The 13,180-nt window shown below is 45.9% G+C and overlaps 1 protein-coding gene across 9 annotated transcripts in view; it reads left to right on the forward strand.

Moving 5' to 3' along the window:
• LOC124001345 (type II inositol 3,4-bisphosphate 4-phosphatase-like) overlaps nucleotides 1–13,180 on the forward strand; it is a 282,847-nt gene that overhangs the window by 205,719 nt on the left and 63,948 nt on the right. For all 9 annotated transcript variants that reach the window (XM_046308075.1, XM_046308066.1, XM_046308067.1 and 6 more), the window contains one exon: nucleotides 10,097–10,280. In XM_046308075.1, coding sequence (XP_046164031.1) covers nucleotides 10,097–10,280 — 184 coding nt within the window. The remainder of the gene's footprint in view (nucleotides 1–10,096; nucleotides 10,281–13,180) is intronic.

Raw genomic sequence — 13,180 nt, forward strand, 5'->3', positions numbered from 1 at the left:
GGAAGGGAGAGCGGAGAGGGAGGGGAGGGAGAAGGGTTGGGGTGGAGATGAGAGAGATGGTGAAGAGAGAGAGTGGGTAGGGAAGGAAGCGGGGATAGAAGAGGAGTGTGCAAAAGAGAGGGATGCGAGAGAGGGTGAGAGATGGGGAGAGGGAGAGAGAGCGGGATGGGAGCAACAGCCAGAGCCAGCGGTATCTTCTTAGTATGGGGCCTTGAAAGGAAGTTAAATTAACAGCTGCACTTCGGGCCCCATCAGTATCCTACAAAGCTATTTACATACAGGGCAGGTGCATTTAGCTTTCATTAATGCCTTCCACCCAAATGGCTGTTTTCTTTTTTCCTTCTTTTTAATTGAACCCTGTAGACGTTGCAGACTAATCTTTCTTTAACAAGCCACTCCTTTGAATCATTTGGCTTTTTGTACAGTGATAAGAGACGCTTACTTTGGCTGGAGCCCAGGTTTATTTAATGTGCATCATCGGGATCTGTAAGCTTATGAGGTCAGGTGTAGTGTGTGTGTGTGTGTGTGTGTGTGTGTGTGTGTGTGTGTGTGTGTGTGTGTGTGTGTGTGTGTGTGTGTGTGTGTGTGTGTGTGTGTGTGTGTGTGTGTGTGTGTGTGTGTGTGTGTGTGTGTGTGTGTGTGTGTGTGTGTGTGTGTGTGTGTGTGTGTGCAGGTTGTGCTGTGCTGTGCTGAGTTGCTCCTTCGCTGTTCACACTGCCGAGTATCTGACCTTTATTGTTGTGGGGCCACCGTCTGCTCAGGCAACACTACCTAATGGTCATTTTGGGGTGTGGAGGGGAGCAGCAGTCACAGCAGGGACAGTTTGGTTCAGGCTATAATACATACACCTAATAGAGTCCCCTGATGTCAAGGTTTAACTTCACTTGCAAAACTCTGTCCAACTAAATTGTGTGTGTGTGTGTGTGTGTGTGTGTGTGTGTGTGTGTGTGTGTGTGTGTGTGTGTGTGTGTGTGTGTGTGTGTGTGTGTGTGTGTGTGTGTGTGTGTGTGTGTGTGTGTGTGTGTGTGTGTGTGTGTGTGTGTGTGTGTGTGTGTGTGTTATTCCCAGGTGTTAGTTGAAACAGACAGATGCCTATTGGTTTCAAAGAGAGGACCTTGGCAGTTTTTTAAATTGTATTTAACCAGGTAGCTAGTTGAGAACAAGTTCTCATTTACAACGGCGACCTGGCCAAGATAAAGCAAAGCAGTGCGACAAAAACAACACAGAGTTACACATAAACAAACGTACAGCCAATAACACAATAGAAAAATCTATACACAGTGTGTGCAAATGTAGTAAGATTAGGGAGGTAAGGCAGTAAATAGGTCATAGTGGTGAAATAATTACAATTTATCAATGAAACACTGGAGTGATAGATGTGCAAGTAGAGATACTGGGGTGCAAGTAGAGATACTGGGGTGCAAGTAGAGATACTGGAGTGATAGATGTGCAAGTAGAGATACTGGAGTGATAGATGTGCAAGTAGAGATACTGGAGTGATAGATGTGCAAGTAGAGATACTGGGGTGCAAGTAGAGATACTGGGGTGCAAGTAGAGATACTGGGGTGCAAGTAGAGATACTGGAGTGATAGATGTGCAAGTAGAGATACTGGAGTGATAGATGACAAGTAGAGATACTGGAGTGATAGATGTGCAAGTAGAGATACTGGAGTGATAGATGTGTTAGAGATACTGGAGTGATAGAAAGTAGAGATACTGGAGTGATAGATGTGCAAGTAGAGATACTGGAGTGATAGATGTGCAAGTAGAACTGGGGTGCAAGTAGAGATACTGGGGTGCAAGTAGAGATACTGGGGTGCAAGTAGAGATACTGGAGTGATAGATGTGCAAGTAGAGATACTGGAGTGATAGATGTGCAAGTAGAGATACTGGGGTGCAAGTAGAGATACTGGGGTGCAAGTAGAGATACTGGAGTGATAGATGTGCAAGTAGAGATACTGGGGTGCAAGTAGAGATACTGGGGTGCAAGTAGAGATACTGGAGTGATAGATGTGCAAGTAGAGATACTGGAGTGATAGATGTGCAAGTAGAGATACTGGAGTGATAGATGTGCAAGTAGAGATACTGGGGTGCAAGTAGAGATACTGGAGTGATAGATGTGCAAGTAGAGATACTGGAGTGATAGATGTGCAAGTAGAGATACTGGGGTGCAAGTAGAGATACTGGGGTGCAAGTAGAGATACTGGAGTGATAGATGTGCAAGTAGAGATACTGGAGTGATAGATGTGCAAGTAGAGATACTGGAGTGATAGATGTGCAAGTAGAGATACTGGAGTGATAGATGTGCAAGTAGAGATACTGGGGTGCAAGTAGAGATACTGGGGTGCAAGTAGAGATACTGGGGTGCAAGTAGAGATACTGGGGTGCAAGTAGAGATACTGGAGTGATAGATGTGCAAGTAGAGATACTGGAGTGATAGATGTGCAAGTAGAGATACTGGAGTGATAGATGTGCAAGTAGAGATACTGGAGTGATAGATGTGCAAGTAGAGATACTGGAGTGATAGATGTGCAAGTAGAGATACTGGGGTGCAAGTAGAGATACTGGGGTGCAAGTAGAGATACTGGGGTGCAAGTAGAGATACTGGGGTGCAAGTAGAGATACTGGGGTGCAAGTAGAGATACTGGGGTGCAAGTAGAGATACTGGGGTGCAAGTAGAGATACTGGGGTGCAAGTAGAGATACTGGAGTGATAGATGTGCAAGTAGAGATACTGGGGTGCAAGTAGAGATACTGGGGTGCAAGTAGAGATACTGGGGTGCAAGTAGAGATACTGGAGTGATAGATGTGCAAGTAGAGATACTGGGGTGCAAGTAGAGATACTGGGGTGCAAGTAGAGATACTGGGGTGCAAGTAGAGATACTGGAGTGATAGATGTGCAAGTAGAGATACTGGGGTGCAAGTAGAGATACTGGAGTGATAGATGTGCAAGTAGAGATACTGGGGTGCAAGTAGAGATACTGGAGTGATAGATGTGCAAGTAGAGATACTGGAGTGATAGATGTGCAAGTAGAGATACTGGGGTGCAAGTAGAGTGCAAGTAGAGATACTGGGGTGCAAGTAGAGATACTGGAGTGATAGATGTGCAGAGATACTGGGGTGCAAGAGAGATACTGGAGTGATAGATGTGCAAGTAGAGATACTGGGGTGCAAGTAGAGATACTGGAGTGATAGATGTGCAAGTAGAGATACTGGAGTGATAGATGTGCAAGTAGAGATACTGGGGTGCAAGTAGAGATACTGGGGTGCAAGTAGAGATACTGGGGTGCAAGTAGAGATACTGGGGTGCAAGTAGAGATACTGGGGTGCAAGTAGAGATACTGGGGTGCAAGTAGAGATACTGGAGTGATAGATGTGCAAGTAGAGATACTGGAGTGATAGATGTGCAAGTAGAGATACTGGAGTGATAGATGTGCAAGTAGAGATACTGGGGTGCAAGTAGAGATACTGGGGTGCAAGTAGAGATACTGGGGTGCAAGTAGAGATACTGGGGTGCAAGTAGAGATACTGGAGTGATAGATGTGCAAGTAGAGATACTGGGGTGCAAGTAGAGATACTGGAGTGATAGATGTGCAAGTAGAGATACTGGGGTGCAAGTAGAGATACTGGGGTGCAAGTAGAGATACTGGAGTGATAGATGTGCAAGTAGAGATACTGGAGTGATAGATGTGCAAGTAGAGATACTGGAGTGATAGATGTGCAAGTAGAGATACTGGAGTGATAGATGTGCAAGTAGAGATACTGGGGTGCAAGTAGAGATACTGGGGTGCAAGTAGAGATACTGGGGTGCAAGTAGAGATACTGGAGTGATAGATGTGCAAGTAGAGATACTGGAGTGATAGATGTGCAAGTAGAGATACTGATAGATGTGCAAGTAGAGATACTGGGGTGCAAGTAGAGATATGTGCAAGTAGAGATACTGGGGTGCAAGTAGAGATACTGGGGTGCAAGTAGAGATACTGGGGTGCAAGTAGAGATACTGGGGTGCAAGTAGAGATACTGGAGTGATAGATGTGCAAGTAGAGATACTGGGGTGCAAGTAGAGATACTGGGGTGCAAGTAGAGATACTGGGGTGCAAGTAGAGATACTGGAGTGATAGATGTGCAAGTAGAGATACTGGGGTGCAAGTAGAGATACTGGGGTGCAAGTAGAGATACTGGAGTGATAGATGTGCAAGTAGAGATACTGGGGTGCAAGTAGAGATACTGGAGTGATAGATGTGCAAGTAGAGATACTGGGGTGCAAGTAGAGATACTGGAGTGATAGATGTGCAAGTAGAGATACTGGAGTGATAGATGTGCAAGTAGAGATACTGGGGTGCAAGTAGAGATACTGGGGTGCAAGTAGAGATACTGGGGTGCAAGTAGAGATACTGGAGTGATAGATGTGCAAGTAGAGATACTGGGGTGCAAGTAGAGATACTGGAGTGATAGATGTGCAAGTAGAGATACTGGGGTGCAAGTAGAGATACTGGAGTGATAGATGTGCAAGTAGAGATACTGGAGTGATAGATGTGCAAGTAGAGATACTGGGGTGCAAGTAGAGATACTGGGGTGCAAGTAGAGATACTGGGGTGCAAGTAGAGATACTGGGGTGCAAGTAGAGATACTGGGGTGCAAGTAGAGATACTGGGGTGCAAGTAGAGATACTGGAGTGATAGATGTGCAAGTAGAGATACTGGAGGTGCAAGTAGAGATACTGGAGTGATAGATGTGCAAGTAGAGATACTGGGGGCAAGTAGAGATACTGGGGTGCAAGTAGAGATACTGGGGTGCAAGTAGAGATACTGGGGTGCAAGTAGAGATACTGTGATAGGTGCAAGTAGAGATACTGGGGTGCAAGTAGAGATACTGGGGTGCAAGTAGAGATACTGGGGTGCAAGTAGAGATACTGGGGTGCAAGTAGAGATACTGGGGTGCAAGTAGAGATACTGGGGTGCAAGTAGAGATACTGGGGTGCAAGTAGAGATACTGGGGTGCAAAATAAGTTGCGTACTAGAACCAATAGTGAACTGATTAACACTATCTTGTGCAAACACAGGCTGTTCTGGCATCAGGCTGTCTGTCTGTGTGATGGAGAAGGGCAGTAGCCCTGGTCAGATGTAAGAAACTGTGCATTTCATTTCATATTACTATGCTCCTGTCCTCCTATATGATAGTGTGGGTTTTGACAGTAGCCCATGTCAGATCTACAGTAAGGACTGGTCTGAAATCAGTGCCTAGAGAGTGGCTGTTGATCCTAGTCTGATTTGAGAAACAGTTCTAAGATCAGTTGCTATCCAGCACTGTCTTACGACAAACTGGACTTTGGGGAACGAGACCTGAGTAACCAATGGACACAATCGTGTTCAAACACAGGCTGTTCTGGCATCAGTCTGGTGCAGGTTGTATGTCTGTTTGATGGAGGAGGACTTTGACAGTGGCCCTATTATTTGGTCTGCGATTAGTTGCATTCCAGCCTTGTCTCTATGACGGAGTGGGTTTTGGCAACAGCATTGGTCTGGTCAGGTCCACGCTGGTCTAGGATCATTTGCTATCCAGTCCTCTCACTTATGACAGTGTGGGCATTGGCAGTAACCAGACTGGTCTAGGATCAATTGCTATCCAGTCCTCTCACTAATGACAGAGTGGGCTTTGGCAGTAACCAGACTGGTCTAGGATCAGTTGCTATCCCGTCCTCTCACTTATGACAGAGTGGGCTTTGGCAGTGACCAGACTGGTCTAGGATCAGTTGCCTTACAGTGCCAGGCCTGTCTTTGTCTCAATGACAGAGTGTGTTTTTTGGCCCGAGGAGTTGTGGGCCTCAGTCCTGCCGTCCTCCGATGCAGTGTTCTGCTCCTGCTGGCTGTCAACAGCAGGCCTGGAAGCTCTTCATTAATTTCCTTCCCCACTATTAATTAGCCATGAGCCGGAGACACGGGCTTAATTAGAGAAGAGAGGCTGCTGCTTCTTCTTCTTCTCCTCCTGTTTCTCTTTCCCTCTCTCCCTCTCATTACTGTCATAACCAATTCCCATTGATCGTTTAGGAACATCAAGGGAGGACGTTTTGCTAGACTGCTTACTATTTGCTAGTTTTGATAAGTCCTCCTAATAGGTCGGTCTAGTGGGTGGATGGATGCTCCAGGGCGGAGAGCGAGGTGTGGGATAGCTAGCCCACTAGGGAGGCTGTGTCTGGGGGAGAGTTGGGTCGATAAAGACCCCCCCTCACCTCCTCCTGGGAGATTCTGGTTCTCTCAGATGTAACCTACCGGAGATATAAGATCATCATCTGCAGAGTAAAAACATGTATACAAACATGTATTTTACATTAAACTAGCTAGCTTGTGGCTCAGCAAATTGCCAGTAGACGCTAAGAAACACAGCCAAAATCCTTTGCTTCTTGATTAAACACCTAACAACAACATTCCTCCACCATTGTAAACAAGGATATTCCAGGTCGGGTGTCCATTTTCAAGCTTTTCCCTTAACAAGCAGGGTTTCTGTTCTCTTCACTGTGGTTGTCGGCAGCCATCTTGGCTTTGGTGGAAGCTAGCTAGCTTATTGGACTGACAGGACATCCTGATGAGGAATTTATGGTTTCCCTCCAATAACCAGCTCCGATATAGGTCAATGCTCTCCTGTGGCATCAGGCGGTAGGGACCATGTGTAAACACTGATTATCCACAGCACAGGATACCTAATGGCTGGATTTGTACTTATGGGTCGACAGTGTTGTTATGCAGCTGGAATTAGCTCACGAGTCTCTGTCTGCCTCACTCACTCACTCACTCAGACAATGGCGTTTTTCCGGTGGTATTCTGTTTTATTGATCTTCTTCCATTTGTACCCTCATTTATAATGTGGTAATATGAACTCCGACTCAATGAGAATGCCCAAGTTTTAACGAAATGACTTACGTAAGTTATCATTCAAACAAATGTTGGCTTTTTTCCTAGTACTCCCTAGTAACTTCCCTAGTATTGACTATAGGCTACTCTGGAGAGATGGGATAAGATGGTACTGGATCTTATAAGAGGCCGAGTCTGATTGTCTATGGGTTGCAGCGGGTGGCCTATCTCCAGAGAACACATTAGCCGTAATGACAAGGCCAGCGTTTGTTAGCGCTAACCAATCAGATGCTACATTGGCAGCAGCTAGCTAGCCCCCAGTACACCTGAAGTAATAAAGGTCCCCAGGTTTTGGCACTGTACTGATGAAGCAGGTAGAGGATGTGTCATAAAAGATTGCTTTGAGGACTCTTCTACTCGCTCTCTCGTTCTCAAGGCATTCACTCTTTCAGTCTTCAGTCAGTTATGCCTTGGGATCTGGCTCCAGGGTCTGGCCTACATACAGGCTGTTCAGAGCTGAATCTAAACGAGCTGGGAGGGTTGACTGCCTCAAATCGTTGCCTCGTTAACGCACTGCGCTTGGTCTGATGGCAGGAAATCACTGTGGAGAACTCAATGAAAGTCATTGAAACTTTACTTGAGGTGAACGTTTGATTGGGACTGATGTGCCCTGAATCTATGAACTGACAAAACACATTTCATCTGAGGGTGAAACGCTTCCCTAAAAATGAAAAATAAAGTATTAAATATTCATAATTTTCATCTGGCTGCAGATATTTATTAGGTGGTTTTAGATTGAAACGTTGGAAAGCATTGATCTATGATACAGTTTCAGGCAACTAGAGCAACATTTGACTTACTGTATCCAGACTATACCACACACTGTATCCAGACTATACCACACACTGTATCCAGACTATACCACACACTGTATCCAGACTATACCACACACTGTATCCAGACTATACCACACACTGTATCCAGACTATACCACACACTGTATCCAGACTATACCACACACTGTATCCAGACTATACCACACACTGTATCCAGACTATACCACACACTGTATCCAGACTATACCACACACTGTACCGTGGCGGTAATGATCCAACTAGAAAACGTTTACCAGTGGACTGTTTTTGATTACCCTGTTATCTAGATGACAAACCGATCCATAATCATCACTGTTCTAAATGGACAAAATAATTGTATGTGGAATGTCTACGTTCTGCTTATTAATGACATATAGGAACATGTCATGGGTTGGCTATTGATTGGAGGCAGAATGAGCTGAAATGAATCTGTTCTTGCAGGTGGTTTGCAATACGCCTGGACATTGGTTACTCTGTGGGTGGGTCATTGATTTGATCTAAATAACTCCCAGGCCCAGGTTCTGTCTACAGTATCATTGATCCATCTCCTTTGTTTCTCACTTCTCGCTCTCTCCGGTCAAGTTAGAAGACTCAAATATAGTTAAAATCAAATCAAATCACATTTTATTTGTCACATACACATGGTTAGCAGATGTTAATGCGAGTGTAGCGAAATGCTTGTGCTTCTAGTTCCGACAATGCAGTGATAACCAACAAGTAATCTAACTAACAATTCCAAAACTACTGTCTTATACACAGTGTAAGGGGATAAAGAATATGTACATAAGGATATATGAATGAGTGATGGAACAGAGCAGCATACACAAGATGGTATCGAGTACAGTATATACATATGAGATGAGTATGTAGACAAAGTAAACAAAATGGCATAGTTAAAGTGGCTAGTGATACATGTATTACATAAGGATGCAGTCGATGGATGCAGTACAGTATATACATATGCATATGAGATGAATAATGTAGGGTAAGTAACATTATATAAGGTAGCATTGTTTAAAGTGGCTAGTGGTATATTTACATCATTTCCCATCAATTCCCATTATTAAAGTGGCTGGAGTTGGGTCAGTGTCAATGACAGTGTGTTGGCAGCAGCCACTCAATGTTAGTGGTGGCTGTTTAACAGTCTGATGGCCTTGAGATAGAAGCTGTTTTTCAGTCTCTCGGTCCCAGCTTTGATGCACCTGTACTGACCTCGCCTTCTGGATGATAGCGGGGTGAACAGGCAGTGGTTCGGGTGGTTGATGTCCTTGATGATCTTTATGGCCTTCCTGTAACATCGGGTGGTGTAGGTGTCCTGGAGGGCAGGTAGTTTGCCCCCGGTGATGCGTTGTGCAGACCTCACTACCCTCTGGAGAGCCTTACGGTTGAGGGCGGAGCAGTTGCCGTACCAGGCGGTGATACAGCCCACCAGGATGCTCTCGATTGTGCATCTGTAGAAGTTTGTGAGTGCTTTTGGTGACAAGCCGAATTTCTTCAGCCTCCTGAGGTTGAAGAGGCGCTGCTGCGCCTTCTTCACGACGCTGTCAGTGTGAGTGGACCAATTCAGTTTGTCTGTGATGTGTATGCCGAGGAACTTAAAACTTGCTACCCTCTCCACTACTGTTCCATCGATGTGGATAGGGGGGTGTTCCCTCTGCTGTTTCCTGAAGTCCACAATCATCTCCTTAGTTTTGTTGACGTTGAGTGTGAGGTTATTTTCCTGACACCACACTCCGAAGGCCCTCACCTCCTCCCTGTAGGCCGTCTCGTCGTTGTTGGTAATCAAGCCTACCACTGTTGTGTCGTCCGCAAACTTGATGATTGAGTTGGAGGCGTGCGTGGCCACGCAGTCGTGGGTGAACAGGGAGTACAGGAGAGGGCTCAGAACGCACCCTTGTGGGGCCCCCGTGTTGAGGATCAGCGGGGAGGAGATGTTGTTGCCTACCCTCACCACCTGGGGGCGGCCCGTCAGGAAGTCCAGTACTTAGTTGCACAGGGCGGGGTCGAGACCCAGGGTCTCGAGCTTGATGACAAGTTTGGAGGGTACTATGGTGTTGAATGCCGAGCTGTAGTCAATGAACAGCATTCTCATGGTGAACTTCTGAGTATGTAAAATAGTTGAATATGTTTAGCACTGCTGAAACTAGCTGGATTCATACAGTCAAATTTAACCGCATGCAATAAATGGTAAAACCTGAGTTTTTACAATGTTTCTTATTTTATCAGTTTTTATTTACACTGCTGTCCTCTAAAATCTTGACCATTTTCTCTCTCTCTCTCTCTCTCTCTCTCTCTCTCTCTCTCTCTCTCTCTCTCTCTCTCTCTCTCTCTCTCTCTCTCTCTCTCTCTCTCTCTTCCTCCATCACCTTTCCAGTTTCAGCACAGCATACCAGTGCATCTACTACTCCCCGGAGCACACAGCCAAGGCCCAGGAGGTGTTGCACAGTGTGGGCCATCTCCAACCTCTCATCTCAGGCCTGGCAGACCAGCTGCTTCAGGCCGCCCAGCAGCACTCCATGGCTGGGCTGAGGGAGGCACTCAAGACCCTGGCTGGAAAGGTGAGTAGGCCTCTACCACCACAACTATCAGAACCACCACCACCTACCAGCTCTTTCCTTGTTCCATTCCCCACGATTTAGCTCCAAGCCTGGGGTTGGAGTGCTGCTTAGTGCCCTTGGCTGGATCTCTAGCCACACAGGTCTCCAACCATCACCAAAATCTACCCCCTCTGTCCATGTTCTTTTCCCCCACGATGGAGCTCAAAGGTACCCGGGTGCAGGAATGGTGCTGGGCTGAATGTCACCATCTGGATGTGTGTAGCACCACAGGGGAGCTCATTTTGGAGCTCTTCCCTCCTGCTGTGCTACTGTGTAATCAGGCAAGGTGAAGCCTGGTAGGTGAAGCCTGGTAGGTGAAGCCTGGGAGGTGAAGCCTGGTAGGTGAAGCCTGGGAGGTGAAGCCTGGGAGGTGAAGCCTGGTAGGTGAAGTCTGGTAGGTGAAGCCTGGGAGGTGAAGCCTGGGAGGTGAAGCCTGGTAGGTGAAGCCTGGTAGGTGAAGCCTGGGAGGTGAAGCCTGGGAGCTGAAGCCTGGGATGTGAAGCCTGGTAGGTGAAGCCTGGGAGGTGAAGCCTGGGAGGCGAAGCCTGATAGGCGAAGCCTGGGAGGTGAAGCCTGGGAGGTGAAGCCTGGTAGGTGAAGCCTGGTAGGTGAAGCCTGGGAGGTGAAGCCTGGGAGGTGAAGCCTGGGAGGCGAAGCCTGGGAGGTGAGCTACCAGGGTGATTAAAACTGGAGCCATTTGTAGGAAATCTGCTTTACAGTGACTGAGTATGAACATGTGTTTTGCCTCAGAGATGATTGTTTATACTGTATTTTGTTGAATATATTTGGCTGCAGCAAGTGTATGTTAGTGACCTGAAGTTGCCCTTCAAGCGTACTGTCACCTACTACAAAACATCTGCCGTGAAGACATCTAGCTCTAGGGTTAAACACACCCCAAACACACACACATCTCTCGTCATACCCACTGTCCATAACTCATCATTAAAACGCCAAAGCCAACTCAAGTGAACTGCGAGTCGACGAGCGCAGAGTTTTATGGACAAGACACTTGGTGTTTTATCCGTGTAATTATGAATTACATCTGGTGCTGTCAGATTTGCAATCTGCTGCAGTGAGTGAGTGAGAGATTGTTTTTGCCACAGTTGGAGTAGAGCCCAATCAGACAGCTTAATTGGTACATTCTCTATGTCACCGCTTCCCCTCATCCTTGATTAGACACGCAGGCGGCCTGGTCAGCACCGGCCCTGCTCCTCTGATTGGAACTTCAAACTTTGTGTGTCTCTGTCTCGGTTATTGGTGTGTGTGTGGGTGGTGGGTGGAATGAGGGAGGCTTGTGGTAGGGTGTGTACAGGGGAAATATATAGTTGGATGGGGAGATTGATTGATGGTTGTCCGTTGGATAGTTGTTCATGTCATATGCATGAGTAGTCTGTCATTGAATGTATGTTTGCACCCTAAGTAGCTCATCTATCATTTATTTATTTTATTTATTTTTTTACACTTTTTATTTAACCTTTATTTAACCAGGTAGGCCAGTTAAGAACAAGTTCTCATTTACATTATTGATAATCCGTAGTCCACCTAGCAAAACCACATATTCAGCACACAATTTTCACCATATAATGTATGATCCTGGATCAATTAGGTCGTCGACCCATAGCGTTTCCATAGAAACTCTCAAAACACACACTCACAGCCATGCTGAGAGAGAGAGAGAGAGAGAGAGAGAGAGAGAGAGAGAGAGAGAGAGAGAGAGAGAGAGAGAGAGAGAGAGAGAGAGAGAGAGAGAGAGAGAGAGAGAGAGAGAGAGAGAGAGAGAGAGAGAGAGAGAGAGAGAGAGAGAGAGAGAGAGAGAGAGAGAGAGAGAGAGAGAGAGAGACCTAATGAAAGCACAGAGAGGTTTGATCCACAGTCACGTTACTCACCAAGGACAGCTCACACAGAGACTTCTCCTCCAGAGAGTCTGGGAGTGAGATGAGCAGTGGGGGGAGAAGTTAGCCTGGGATCCAAACGGATTATTTCACAATTTTGAGCTTGGATTCAAGGCTATGGAGGAGGGTTGTCACTGGGCCAAGTGGATGCTGTAACTCCCCTCAGAGAAAGGGATAGGGGGGAGTTTAAAACGGAAAACCCACACTATGAAACAACAAAAAAGATCTACAACGATCTAGGGGTTCTCAGATGCTGTGTTATTACTGCTACTGCTGCTATTGGTGATGATGATGATGATCAGTGAAAGAACGATGCATCAATTCATTTCCTGCCTTCTGGGAACTGATGCTTATATCCAAAAGCGCAGAATACCTATTACTATTATCTTCTATGCATTACTACAGTATAAGAGGATTGCCTTATTTGGGCAGAAAAACGTCCTGTGTTAAATTACATTGGATACGGCGTGCCTACCAGGCATACCTACCAGGCATACCTACCAGGTGTGCCTACCAGGCGTACCTACCAGGTGTGCCTACCCGGGCGTACCTACCAGGCATGGCTATGAGGTCATACACCTCTCCCAGCCTATATCTACAACTTTCCATTCAACATCTTCCTCCTCTCTGTACATGTTTCTCCTTTAATAAAGTAGGAAGTACCATACATGCACTACCGGTCAAAAGTTTTAGAACACCTACTCATTCCAGAGTTTTTCTTTATTTTTTTACTATTTTCTACATTGTAGAATAGTAGTGAAGACATTACAACTTTGAAATAACACATATGGAATCATGTAGTAACCAAAAAAGTGTTTAAAAAAAATCAAAATCTATTTCATATTCTTCAAATAGCCACCCTTTGCCTTGACAGCTTTGCACACTCTTGGCATTCTCTCAACCAGCTTCATGGCATAGTCACCTGGAATGCATTTCAATTAACAGATGTGCTTTCTTAAAAGTTCATTT

This window comes from Oncorhynchus gorbuscha, linkage group LG17 (assembly GCF_021184085.1).
Source record: "Oncorhynchus gorbuscha isolate QuinsamMale2020 ecotype Even-year linkage group LG17, OgorEven_v1.0, whole genome shotgun sequence".
NCBI classification, from domain to species: Eukaryota; Metazoa; Chordata; class Actinopteri; order Salmoniformes; family Salmonidae; genus Oncorhynchus; species Oncorhynchus gorbuscha.